Source organism: Asterias amurensis, chromosome 5 (assembly GCF_032118995.1).
Source record: "Asterias amurensis chromosome 5, ASM3211899v1".
Classification (NCBI taxonomy): Eukaryota; Metazoa; Echinodermata; class Asteroidea; order Forcipulatida; family Asteriidae; genus Asterias; species Asterias amurensis.
The window spans coordinates 23,011,458-23,023,125 of NC_092652.1; the positions used below are offsets into that span (position 1 = coordinate 23,011,458).

An 11,668-nucleotide genomic window follows, 5' to 3' on the forward strand; every position below is an offset into this window, starting at 1 on the left:
ACACAAAGGTATTTGTCTTTTACTGTTGTTTTTATTGACTATTCAGTGTTGACTAACCATCAAGGAGTTTGCATGCACACAAATTAAACATACCTGCTAACCTATTAAATTGTATATTTAGCACGGTGCAAATGAAATTTAAATACCAGGCTCCAATTTCATGTCTCTGCTTATGTGTACGTAATTCTGCGCCAAAATTCCATAGAATGATGTGCTTTACAGGACTTGTTCATTGCAGGGTTTTGTGGTAAACGGAGCCATGCAATTGGACCTAGTTGGGTAGGATCATAGAGCTATATATATTGACTGGAGCGCTAACGCCCTGTTATACACGCACTAGAGTTTTGAAGCCGTGTGGGCCCATCCATGTTTATGTACAAACCAATACAAAAGCTTGAAATTTTGAACGGCAATTGTACGACTATTTGCATGATAGTGCGTTTGTTCTTTTCTATGTGTCATCAAACCAAAAATGCAGCGAATGTGAACGCACAATCTGCTGAGGAAGGTACAAACTGCGAGCGTCATGTGCGTCATGTTTATAAGCTAGTATACTTTTTTTTTAGTACGTCAATCAAGTCAAACTTACGGTTTTCGTAGCGCGGACGTACACGAATGGGCAGTCGCGTACGGAAGCGCACACGCCGAATTTAAGAAAATCGCGTCAATGTGTGTTCTCGCAACTCATCAAACATGTCTGCGCCTAAGGTGGCTTCAACACGCAGAGCAAGTTAGCGCTCTAGTCAATATATATAGCTCTATGGGTAGGATGCATCACTTAACATTAACAAAAAAACATGAGCTTTTTTTAAAAGCTGAATTATTATTTCACCCATATAGGTTCAGTATAAAAATAGTCTGAAATTAATGCTTTTCTTGGCAATCAAAGCTGTTTTTGTTTTTTTCAAATGGTGAGAGATATTAGAAAGAGGACAATGCGTTACACATTACCCCAAATCAACAAAACTAAAATGTGCAAATTAACTTATAAATTACTTTTCATACAATTTATGATGATCTTGGTGACCCTGGCACCTCCTATGACAGGAATTCTGCAGGCAAACCAACACCTTGCGACTTACTTTGCAATGTTATGAATAAGTTTCATTTTTTTAGCCGTTGATAAACAACTTTGCTAGGGTTTTAGGGTTGAAACCCAGACAGCTTCAATTTAAAAAAACAAACTATTATTCACTAACAATTTTTCAGTGTTTTGTTTACATAGGCTTGTGTTAATATTGCCTTCAGTTATACAGTGGAAAATAAGGATTATTTAAATCATTTTTTGTTGTTATACCAAAAATAAAACTATAAATTAGGCCCCAGACCTGACACAGGTGCAACGGTTTTGACCAAGGCTTGCACTTCTTTGAACTTGGGATGTTTGGAGTCTCCGAGCAGTTGGAATATGACTGCCTCGCTCGTTGTAACTATTGCTCCGGCCTGTCGTAATCTCTACAAAGAAAAAAAAATTTAAATGAGAAGGAATCACTTTGATTGAAACGTCCTCTACTTTCTTATACTTAAAGACACTGGATACCTTTAGAATTTGTCAAAGACCAGTCTTCTCACTTGGTGTATCTCAACATATGCATCAAACAAATTTTGTACTCAATTGGTCGTAGAAGTTGCGAGAGAAAAAAAAAACCACCCTTGTCGCACAAGGTCTGTGCTTTCAGAAGCTTGAATTCGAGACCTTAGCTGAATATTTGAGAGAGAAGTTACTTCTTTCTCAAAAACTACGTAACGTCAGAGGGAGCCATGCCTCGCAATGTTTTATATTACCAACAGCTCTCCATTGATCGTTACAAGCAAGGAGCAAGTTTTTATAATAACAATTATTGGCTCAGCGGTTTCTTCCCTGCCCTTTTACCTGTGCGGCCCCAGTCGGACAAGAGCAGGGCTAAAAATATTTGACTGAAAGGCAGGCCAGAGGCAAGTGATTTTAGTGTTGGTCCAGTAAACTCATGACCAGGCGAGTCTGGTGGTCCTCTGTATTTCAATTGAATAATGATGGGCTGACTCATTGTGTAAATAGCTCCATGAACAAATGTTGGCTTATGAATCCGATAATATTATAAAATCCTTTTGTCTTGAGTAACTAAGTACGGTTACACATAAGACAAATTAAATCTAACTAGATCTTCACCTAGTGTTTGTTCAACTCGTTTTGATACTTGTAAAACAAATTCTGGTCAAGTAAAATTTTTGAGCTACAGGACCGGAGGTCGTTGGTTCGAATCCTGTTCTAGTAAATTTTTCTTTGTCCAAACCCAAATCATATAAAACTTACCGAGCCAGTTTCCTTTGTGGTTAATTATTAATATAAGCGGACCTACCTTATACGCAAACTGGCGATCCATCATGCTACGAGAAGAGCAAGCATCAGCGACAACGTGGACGTCTAAACCCTTAGCAAGAAGATCAAGAGCAGTCTGCTGAACGCATACATGAGCCTGAAATAAAACAAAACAAATCCTGTTACTGTGACTCCACGAACTCAAATGATTCCAGTCATTAGATCATTGAAAATTGACTGGACTATTATAGAATGGTCACTGTCAGTAAACTTCTTTTGCAGAAAGGAAGTGCTTTTTCGACTTTGGATGACATCGGTGCAATTATTTTTTAATCAAGTAGAATGGGATAAGGATAAGTGTTTTTTTTAACGCTACATAAAGAGTGTGGACCTGAGAACAAAAGAGGTCCACATAATGTAGGGACTCGAAACACTATGTGGACTTACATAATGTCCACATAGTGTTATTTAAAGGCAGTGGACACTATAGGTAATTACTCAAAATTATTATTAGCATAAAACCTTACTTGGTGACGAGTAATGGGGAGAGGTTGATGGTATAAAACATTGTGAGAAACGGCTCCCTCTGAAGTGACATAGTTTTTGAGAAAGAAGTAATTTTCCATGAATTTGATTTCAAGACCTCATCAGATTTAGAACTTGAGGTCTTAAAATCAACAATCTAAGCGCACACAACTTCGTGTGACAAGGTTTTTTCTTCTTTCATTATTATCTCGCAATTTCGACGACCGATTGAGCTCAAATTTTCACAGCTTTGTTATTTTATGCATATGTTGTGATACATCAACTGTGAAGAGTAGTCAATTACCAATAGTGTCCACTGTCTTTAAAGTCATGAAGAAAAGGTTTTTTCTTAAATGTATAGAACAAAGGAAGTCTCACATTTCACACAGCTACTGCACAATAAGCCACTTTGAGATATGGTGGATGGGTGGACACACTCATATGACACTATTAGGTTTGGGTCAATAATTTGTAATGCATATATACACCCAAACCAAACAGTACACTGCTATAGTGTCCGCTATATCTCAAAAAGGCTACTAGAGTTGGGGTAGGGAGTGGGATGTTTTATTCACCTCGATACCAAAGAGAACGACTGCTTTCACATTTGGTCTCCTTTGCAGTTCCTCCTCCACGGGGGGCAAGAGCATCGAGAACTTTGTCTTGGGGAAGACTCCCACTGCGTGTTTAATGTCCAGTTCTGGCACGGTGCTCCCGAGGCCTTTTGGATACTGCATAGGAATATTGGAGGAAAATATGTCAATACTGTTCTTGATAAATGAACCAAATAAATGGGAGACACTATAGATTTAGGAAAGCAGTGTGAAAAACCAACTTTGTCTTAAAAAAATATGTAATTATCTGCTGTTCATATTTAATCACTGTGTGCTTTATACCTCAGTTGGCCTAAACTTCACTAAGGATTTAGATAATAATAATAACCAGTTTTTATATTTACTTTACAAACCCAAAGGGCTTCTTAAAAAAGCTTCCGACATTATTTCCCCTGGTCACTGGGCCTTAAAACCATTGGACCTTTTTCGGTACAGAAAAAAATTAAAAGTTTACAGATTTACAGATAACTTACAGGGTTTACAGAAGGTAATGGTGAAAGACTTCTCTTGAAATATTATTCCATGAAATGCTTTACTTTTTGAGAAAACATTAAAACAATATCAATATCGAGAATTACGGATTTATTTTAAACACCTGTCATGACACGGCGAATCGTGCGGAAACAAGGGTGGGTTTTCCCGTTATTTTCTCCCGACTCCGATGACCGATTGAGCCTAAATTTTCACAGGTTTGTTATTTTATATAGAAATTGTGATACACGAAGTGTGGGACTTGGACAATACTGTTTACCGAAAGTGTCCAATGGCTTTAATTCGTTCCTTAAAGCATCACTGCTCCCTGGGGAGTATACAGCATGTGCAACATTAGTAAGGGCTACTCTGCTTAACCAATCACAATAACCATCTCTGCCCTCACATGTACCCATTCATTTACCCCTAGCCTCCTAGGTGGAGAGAAGCAATTATAGTTAAGTGTCTTGCTCAGGTACACAAGTGTCACGACCGGGATTCAAAACCACACTCTGCTGGACAAAAGCTCCAGAGCATTGATTGAGTTCGGTGCTCTTATCTGTTCGGCCACAACACCCTAGATTTGTGTTATAATGAGTTACCACGGTGATTTGTACAGTAGTGTTACACAACTCTTTGCTCAGAAATTAAGATTGATACAAATAAATTTAATCTCAGCTCTACACAAAATCTTACCTGCTCAGTGACGATCAGTGGAATCTCCAAAATCCTGGAAGTCTCAGTCTGAAAATGAGTGCATTGAAACGGATGATTAAAGACTATATTGGCAAATCAAATTTTGTATTTAAAGGGAAGGTACACCTTTGGTAATTGTCAAAGACCAGTATTCTCACTTGGTGTATCCATTCCCATCATAAGCATAAAATAACAAGCCTGTGAATATTGGGGCTTAATTGGTCATCGAAGTTGCGAGAAAATGATGAGAGAAAAAACAGCCTTGTTGGACAAATTTGTGTGCTTTCTTCACAATAAAAGACTTCTAGTAGCCTACTAGCTAAAAGTCTTTTACTATTTTAGTGAGAAATTACCTCTTTCTCAAAATCTATGCTACTTCAGAGGGAGCCGTTTCTAATAATGTTTTATACTATCAACAGCTCTCCAATACTTGTTACCAAGTCATATAAAAAAATCACATTACCTCCCCCCCCCCCCCCCCCCCACCTACGTACAACAAACAACCGCGACAAAATAATAATAAATAATAATGACTGGTTGAAACATGGTTGAAATAAGAAAACAATATTATTAGTGCCGTATGCAAGAAGAAAAAGGCAGATTGATTAATCTTACTAGTCTTTTCGCCACTTGAACTATTTCTGTGAAGAACTGGATAGCGGGCTTGAATTTCTCCTGCATATCACACAAGAAAAACAGTGTGGAATCCCCTACCAAACTTCCGAGTTTAGTGGGCGCCGCCATCTTTTTACTTTGACTTTCAACTGTCTAACTACAGAGGGCGCTGTTGTGTGCGCCTGTCAAAATTTTGCAAGAAGAATAAGAATGAACTTGCGGGGGCTGGCTGAACGTAAACACTATGAACAAGCTCGACAGCTGTAGATTTTCATTAAAGATGCTTGGTCTAATTTGTGGAAACATTCAAAACAGGAATAATTAATTTCTCGTTTCCTTCAAGTTCCCACAAACCTATATCTCTTCAGGATATTGTGTAATAACACTTGCTAAAAATAAATAACGTTGGCGGGCGAGAAGGGGGTAGGCTACGTCAGTGGAGAGATACCCGGTACCGTCGAGTATTATTTCTGTAGCCTATGTCATGGGGTCGATTTCACAAAGAGTAAAAGCAGCCTAATTTAGGACTAGCCATACGTTTTTAATATCTCCTAGGCAGTGTTGTAGTCAAGACCTCAAAGTCCGAGACCGAGACCGAGACCAAGAACTGAAAAATATGGTGGGGAGTCCCGGTTTGGACTACTCCTACTCTTTGTGAAATCGACCCCATGTGGATAAAGACCTCTCGTCGTATGAACACAGGAGGTGACAGAGGCAACATCTTGGTCCGCGGCTGTGGCCGCCGGTGTCATGGAAAAATCTGTCATCCGGAGATTCTGGTGTCCACCCCCCCCCCCCGCCCCCACACAACCCCATCTTGTATGAGAGGATGGTTGAAAAGAGCCCTGTGGTATCGGTGGATTTCACACAGGTAGGCCTAGTCCTAGGCAACGCTAAGAGATAGGACCAGTCCTAAGTTAGGATGAGTTACTGGTCCTAACTAATTAGGACCAGTCCTATCTCTTAAGTTAGGACTACCTTCTGTGAAATCCACCCATGGTGAACGTTACTGAGCAACACACAGGAGCATCCTCGCGTTGCTGGTTTTGGATCGTGATTTCAAGTTTCTTGCTAATTACAACATTCCTTACGCTGGAAAAAAACAATATTTTGCTAAAACTACAAAGAGGAAGTGAAATGTAGCACCTTAAATAGCACAGTGTCATCATTCACTTATTGAGTGACCGCTTTTATATTGCTATAACGAAAAATGCCTTTGCAGCATCATCGCAGTTTTTTGTGACTGCCCATAATAAGCCACTTTGGAATGTAAGCTGCGCATGTCTGTTACTGCTGACAATGGATTTTGTCTATCTCCCATAACCTTTTGAAAATACCAGCGGGTATTGTCAAAAGGTTACGGGAGATAGACAAACCCCGTTGTCAGCAATAACAGACGTGCGCCGCTGACATTCCGAAGTGGCTTATTATTATAGGCGTTATATTGCTTGCTTCTAATGGCCACATAAATAAAATCAACAATGACAAAAATAGTTCGATTCACATAATTTCGTTCACACACGCCCTCGTGCGTTCAAAACTACCGCAAATTCAGATCAGAATCGTTCTATTATGATCAACACCGCTCATGAAAATCGCAACGATGAGATCACCCCTTTAAAAACCCCAACTGCGGATGGGTAAGAATAGCTTAGACAGGGATCTCCCGTTCTCACGAGATTCTGGGTTATTTTGGGATTGCAACTTGGGAATTAGAGAACATTTACTGACAACGGTAATAGAATGTATGCAGTTTATAGAAACGAGTACTTCCTGTGGCAAGGCTAAATTCCCGGTATGATGATTATTTCGGGATGGTTTTGTTTCCGGTTATGACTTGAAACTGGTTTGTTTAGTCAGTCAGCGGCAAATGGTACCGTTGTTAAAGGCAGTGGACACTATTAGTAATTGTCAAAGACTAGCATTCACAGTTGGTGTATCTCAACATATGCATAAAACAACAAACCTGTGAAAATTTGAGCTCAATCGGTCATCGAAGTTGCGAGATAATAATGAAAGAAATATAACCCTTGTCACACGAAGTTGTGTGCGTTTAGATGGTTGATTTCGAGACCTCAAGTTCTAAATCTGAGGTCTCGAAATCAAATTCGTGGAACATTACTTCTTTCTCGAAAACTACAGCCGTTTCCCACAATGTTTTATACTACCAACCTCTACCCATTACTCGTCACCAAGAAAGGTTTTATGCCAATAATTATTTTGAGTAATTACCAATAGTGTCCACTGCCGCGGGATTTTGAGTTAAACCTGTGGGTGTCCAACTATGAAACTGCCTTCTGTGCAGTCCTATCCTATATACCGACTGTTTTAACTAGGTTTGTGTTTGTGTTGAGCGCACATGGCATCCGTGTATACAACAGTGACTATCGAAATCACAACATAGTAGTTTTTAATGTTAAAAAATTGCCCTCAAGTTAGTGAGCACCCCCCCCCCCCATAAGTACAATGCTACACTGCAAAACCCGGGGTTGTATGTGACAACACCGACACGGTGTTAATTTAACCGACGATAATATAGTAATGGGGATAAATAACACCATGTTGGTGTTGTCACATAATGATAGATACCAGTAAGAATCAATTTAACACACCAGTTTTTGCAGTGTAGGAGGTGGGGTCAAGTCCCCGGTATCCTAGACTGGACTATTCCACATTATCTAAAAGGGGGATCAGATCTCTTTTTGAGGGGGTTAAAAAGTATTTTCACTCATCGTGGACAAAATTGTAGTGTGTCTTCGAGTGAATTTCATGAGCCCGGCAATGGCATCAGACCACCAGGCTAATAATAGCCGAATGCCGACTTGATTGTTAAAAGTTGTCGTAATGCACACATCGATTATAATTCTTGCTTGTCTAGACACTTTTCATAATCGATTCCCGCTCATTATTTAAGAAATTTAATTATACATATTCTACGACACCATCGAACATGCATGTTTGTAGGCTCATATTGTACATTATTTGTTATAATGCTATACCACAAGTCATATCGGCAACCATGGCTGAATATTATACCGTATAAAAAAAAGGAGCATAAAAAGTAACTATTAGCACAGAAATTGGGTATCCAGTCTAAACACCATGTCTTAATCCGTTATTGGTATAATAATTTTCGCTGAGCAGAATAAGGCGTTCTGGAGATGAAATTTTCAAAAGCCCATCGTAATTTCATACAGAAATATTTTGTAGAAACTGCATGCTATAAGCAACAAAGTAATACGCATGATCAACCATCTACGGTGCCAGAATTTGTCCGGTAAACTTGGTGTACTCAACCAATTGAACTTTGTGTAGTTCTATGAGAAAAACCCCAGTTGCCTGATATATTATTTAAGCAAAACATTCTACTTGAAAAAGAAGAGGGAAACATAGCAGTGTGACAGTGTGGAGGAACATGAATCTCATGGTCTTTAAAGCTGGTATTCCATTTTAATTAAGCAAGATATGTCTGTCCTAAAGTGCAATGCACAGCAAGATGAGCTCTCCAGTATTAAACTATTTTGGACCACGGGGTTCGTAAAAATGTTTCATTGTTAAATTAAGAATGCTAATTGAATTAAGTTATGGATTAGTTTTCACGGTTGATAATGCACACAGTCATCAGCACTCAGCATCTTTATGTTTTTGTTGCACCATTATTTTTTTTGGTTGCTGGTCGAAACGTGGTATGACGTCACGCGCCGCTAATGATCTTCTGCCAATGTTGTCTGCCATTTTTGGAAAATGAGCCCTGGGGTGGATTTCACAAAGAGTTAGGACTAGTCTTATCTCGAGTTAGGACCAGTTACTCGTCCTAACTTAGGACTATCAATGCAATTTGTATATCTCCTAGGACTAGTCCTAAGTTAGGACTAGTCCTAACTCTTTGTGAAATCGACCCCTGCACACTTGAGGAGTCCGATGCTCAAAATAGCGCTACCAAGATTGTTATTGTGGGATGTCAGGTGTTTTGTGTTCACTAGCAGTGTTTTGAAGCAGTCATTTTCAAGAGACTAGTCAGAAGAGCTCCCAATGTAAGCCTTAATTTACTGTAAGATATTTTGTCGTCCATTGCATTTGGGAAAAAGAATCATAGGCTATCTTATGAATAGGAAAACACCCCTTTAAAGACACTGGACACTATTAGTAATTGTCAAAAACCAGTCTTCTCACTTGGTGTATCTCAACATATGCATAAAATAACAGACCTGTGAAAATTGAGCTCAATTGGTCATTGAAGTTGCGAGATATTAATGAAAGAAAAAACACCCTTGTCACACGAAGTTGTGTGCTTTCTAATGCTTGATTTCGAGACCCCAAATTCTAAACTTGCGGTCTCGAAATCAAATTCGTGAAAAATTATTTCTTACTCGAAAACTACGTCACTTCAGAGGGAGCTGTATCTCAAACTGTTTTATACAATCAACCCCTCCCCATTGCTCGTAATCAAGAAAGGTTTTATGATGATAAATATTTTGAGTAATAACCTATAGTGTCCACTGCCTTTAATTTATTGGCAAAAATATCGCGCAACATTGTTAACTCAGTGAACGGTAGTCGTTATTTGAAAAGGGCGCCATCTGTTACAATGTTACGTATGTGCCTCTGTCGCCCGTTTCTGGTGCCCGGGCTGACACTTTACAACATTGTATTTCATGTTACTTTTGATGACTATTAACCCCTTGACTGATTTGATGTACTATGCGTGTTAGTTCCACTAGTCACCCTCAAACTTGATGATGATACCGGCGACCCACAGCGTGCAACTAGAGATTGGCTCGACCCAATTGGAATTCTGCCCTTCCAAGTGCGTCAACTGCAGTTTAGCCCATCCCAACTACGTTTTGGTCTGTCCCACCTATATAATTGGACCAGTCCCAACTGGGATTTAATACCAACTAAGTTTTAATAGAGTTTATTAAGTAGTTCAAACCATTTTAACTACAACAGTTCAGTCACCGATTGCTCGTGTCTCTTAGTAATTCGTCGCGTGCCTGCTGGGAAAGTAATTACAGCGAACAGTTCATTCACCTATGACATCATCACCGCACGCATGAAGCAGAGTCGGCTATTACAGCAAGTAATGATAGTGTGCCACAGGCCGCAAGCTCCATTATGATGATTCAAGATCATAACAATAAGAATCAGTGAGTGAGCTCACTGATAATATAATCCCCCACTGGGAGATGAAATTTCGACGAGAGAGTGTTGGGTTTTTCGGACTCTAACTCCCTCTCTCTCACTTTCGAGATATAATGCCCAGAGCGGAAACGGTTCATTTACGCGCATTTTCTTTTGCTCGCCTTATGTCTCGAGTTGTCAGTCGATTTGCTGCACGCTATGATGGTGTACCAATCGAAGTGTGGCTCATCATTACACAACAAAAACACACGCCCCCTTTCCTGGATCTGTTGTCGTCTTGATGCAAGGGTTGCTATGACAACATAGACTCCCCAGCCAGGGGCTCCCCCTTTTCTTCTTTTACATCCGATCCCCATCTGGCGGGAACTGATGTTGTCCTCATGGATGATGACGTCACGCGGATTGCGAGCAAAGCGAAGGCGATGTAGGTTTGACGCAATACACGAGAGAGATGGCCCTGTTGGCAGACGGCTTGAAATGCACACACATCGTTCTATGATGTCATCAACCGAAATTACCGCTCATTTTTTTTCGTAAGGATCAAATCATTGGGCGGTTACAGTAATTACACCATGTTGTATTTGTCAGCAGTACCACCGGAAACAACGAGGGCGTCAAGGGAATAATTATCACATTTTCGTGGAAAGCTTTTGATATTTTGGTTGCGTATATACGGGTTTGTTAGTGTCTTTGTTGTTGTGGCTCCATGCCAACTGTAGGTTTGTAATACAGTGCAATTGCGACGCCTACTGTCTTTATACTGCGCATTGCTTGATTGTTCTTATGGCATCACTCTGTACTGTGTGGTGTAAAATCCTGATAGCTATTGCAAGTGATGACGCCATATGATAAAATTGCTCCATAATGGAAACAATGAATACAAATTCTTGTTTATGTGAATTTTTTGCCGCAGCGTTTGAAAACCTGTTCATTTAGTTAAATTATTCCGGATACCGAACTTTGGGCCAACCGGACCCCATAAAGGCAACCAATTTATCACCCTGCACCTATTGATGATAAAATGGTGGACTAAACGTAAAATACTTGAAAATAACCATAGTGTGCCTAGTTTGTGTAATACCAAGATGTAGAAAAATACAACGTTTTGTTTGTCTGCCCAATCCATAAAAAATAGTCCACATTGGAATTGACGGGACGTGTGTTTACTTCATTGTTTGACATGATCGTTTCCCGCCATTTACATCTCAAAACAGAGGCTATGCTCATTACTGTAGACTCAATTAAATCTTACAACTCAATTTGTCAAAGTTGAGAAGACATTTTAACAACCCTTTCAGCTGCCGTT

General features: G+C 39.6%; 1 protein-coding gene across 1 annotated transcript; it reads right to left on the reverse strand.

Moving 5' to 3' along the window:
• Positions 1–11: 11 nt before the first annotated feature.
• Positions 12–5,357, reverse strand: LOC139937108 (isochorismatase domain-containing protein 1-like). Its single transcript, XM_071932108.1, has 6 exons — positions 5,221–5,357; positions 4,606–4,653; positions 3,400–3,555; positions 2,340–2,456; positions 1,315–1,455; positions 12–1,280 (listed from the first exon to the last, which is right to left on the reverse strand). The coding sequence occupies exons 1-6, from the start codon at positions 5,347–5,349 to the stop codon at positions 1,245–1,247; spliced, it is 627 nt and encodes a 208-aa protein (XP_071788209.1). The 5' UTR covers positions 5,350–5,357; the 3' UTR covers positions 12–1,244.
• Positions 5,358–11,668: the final 6,311 nt, after the last annotated feature.

Bases quoted from the DNA above. Each gene is read 5' to 3' on its own strand.
- LOC139937108 (XM_071932108.1), bottom strand. From the start codon at position 5,349: ATGGCGGCGCCCACTAAACTCGGAAGTTTGGTAGGGGATTCCACACTG. The intron at 4,654-5,220 runs GTAAGATTAATC...ACTCATTTTCAG, and splicing joins TTCAAGTGGCGAAAAGACTA to ACTGAGACTTCCAGGATTTT. The intron at 2,457-3,399 runs GTGAATAAAACA...GTTTTATTTCAG, and splicing joins TCGTTCTCTTTGGTATCGAG to GCTCATGTATGCGTTCAGCA.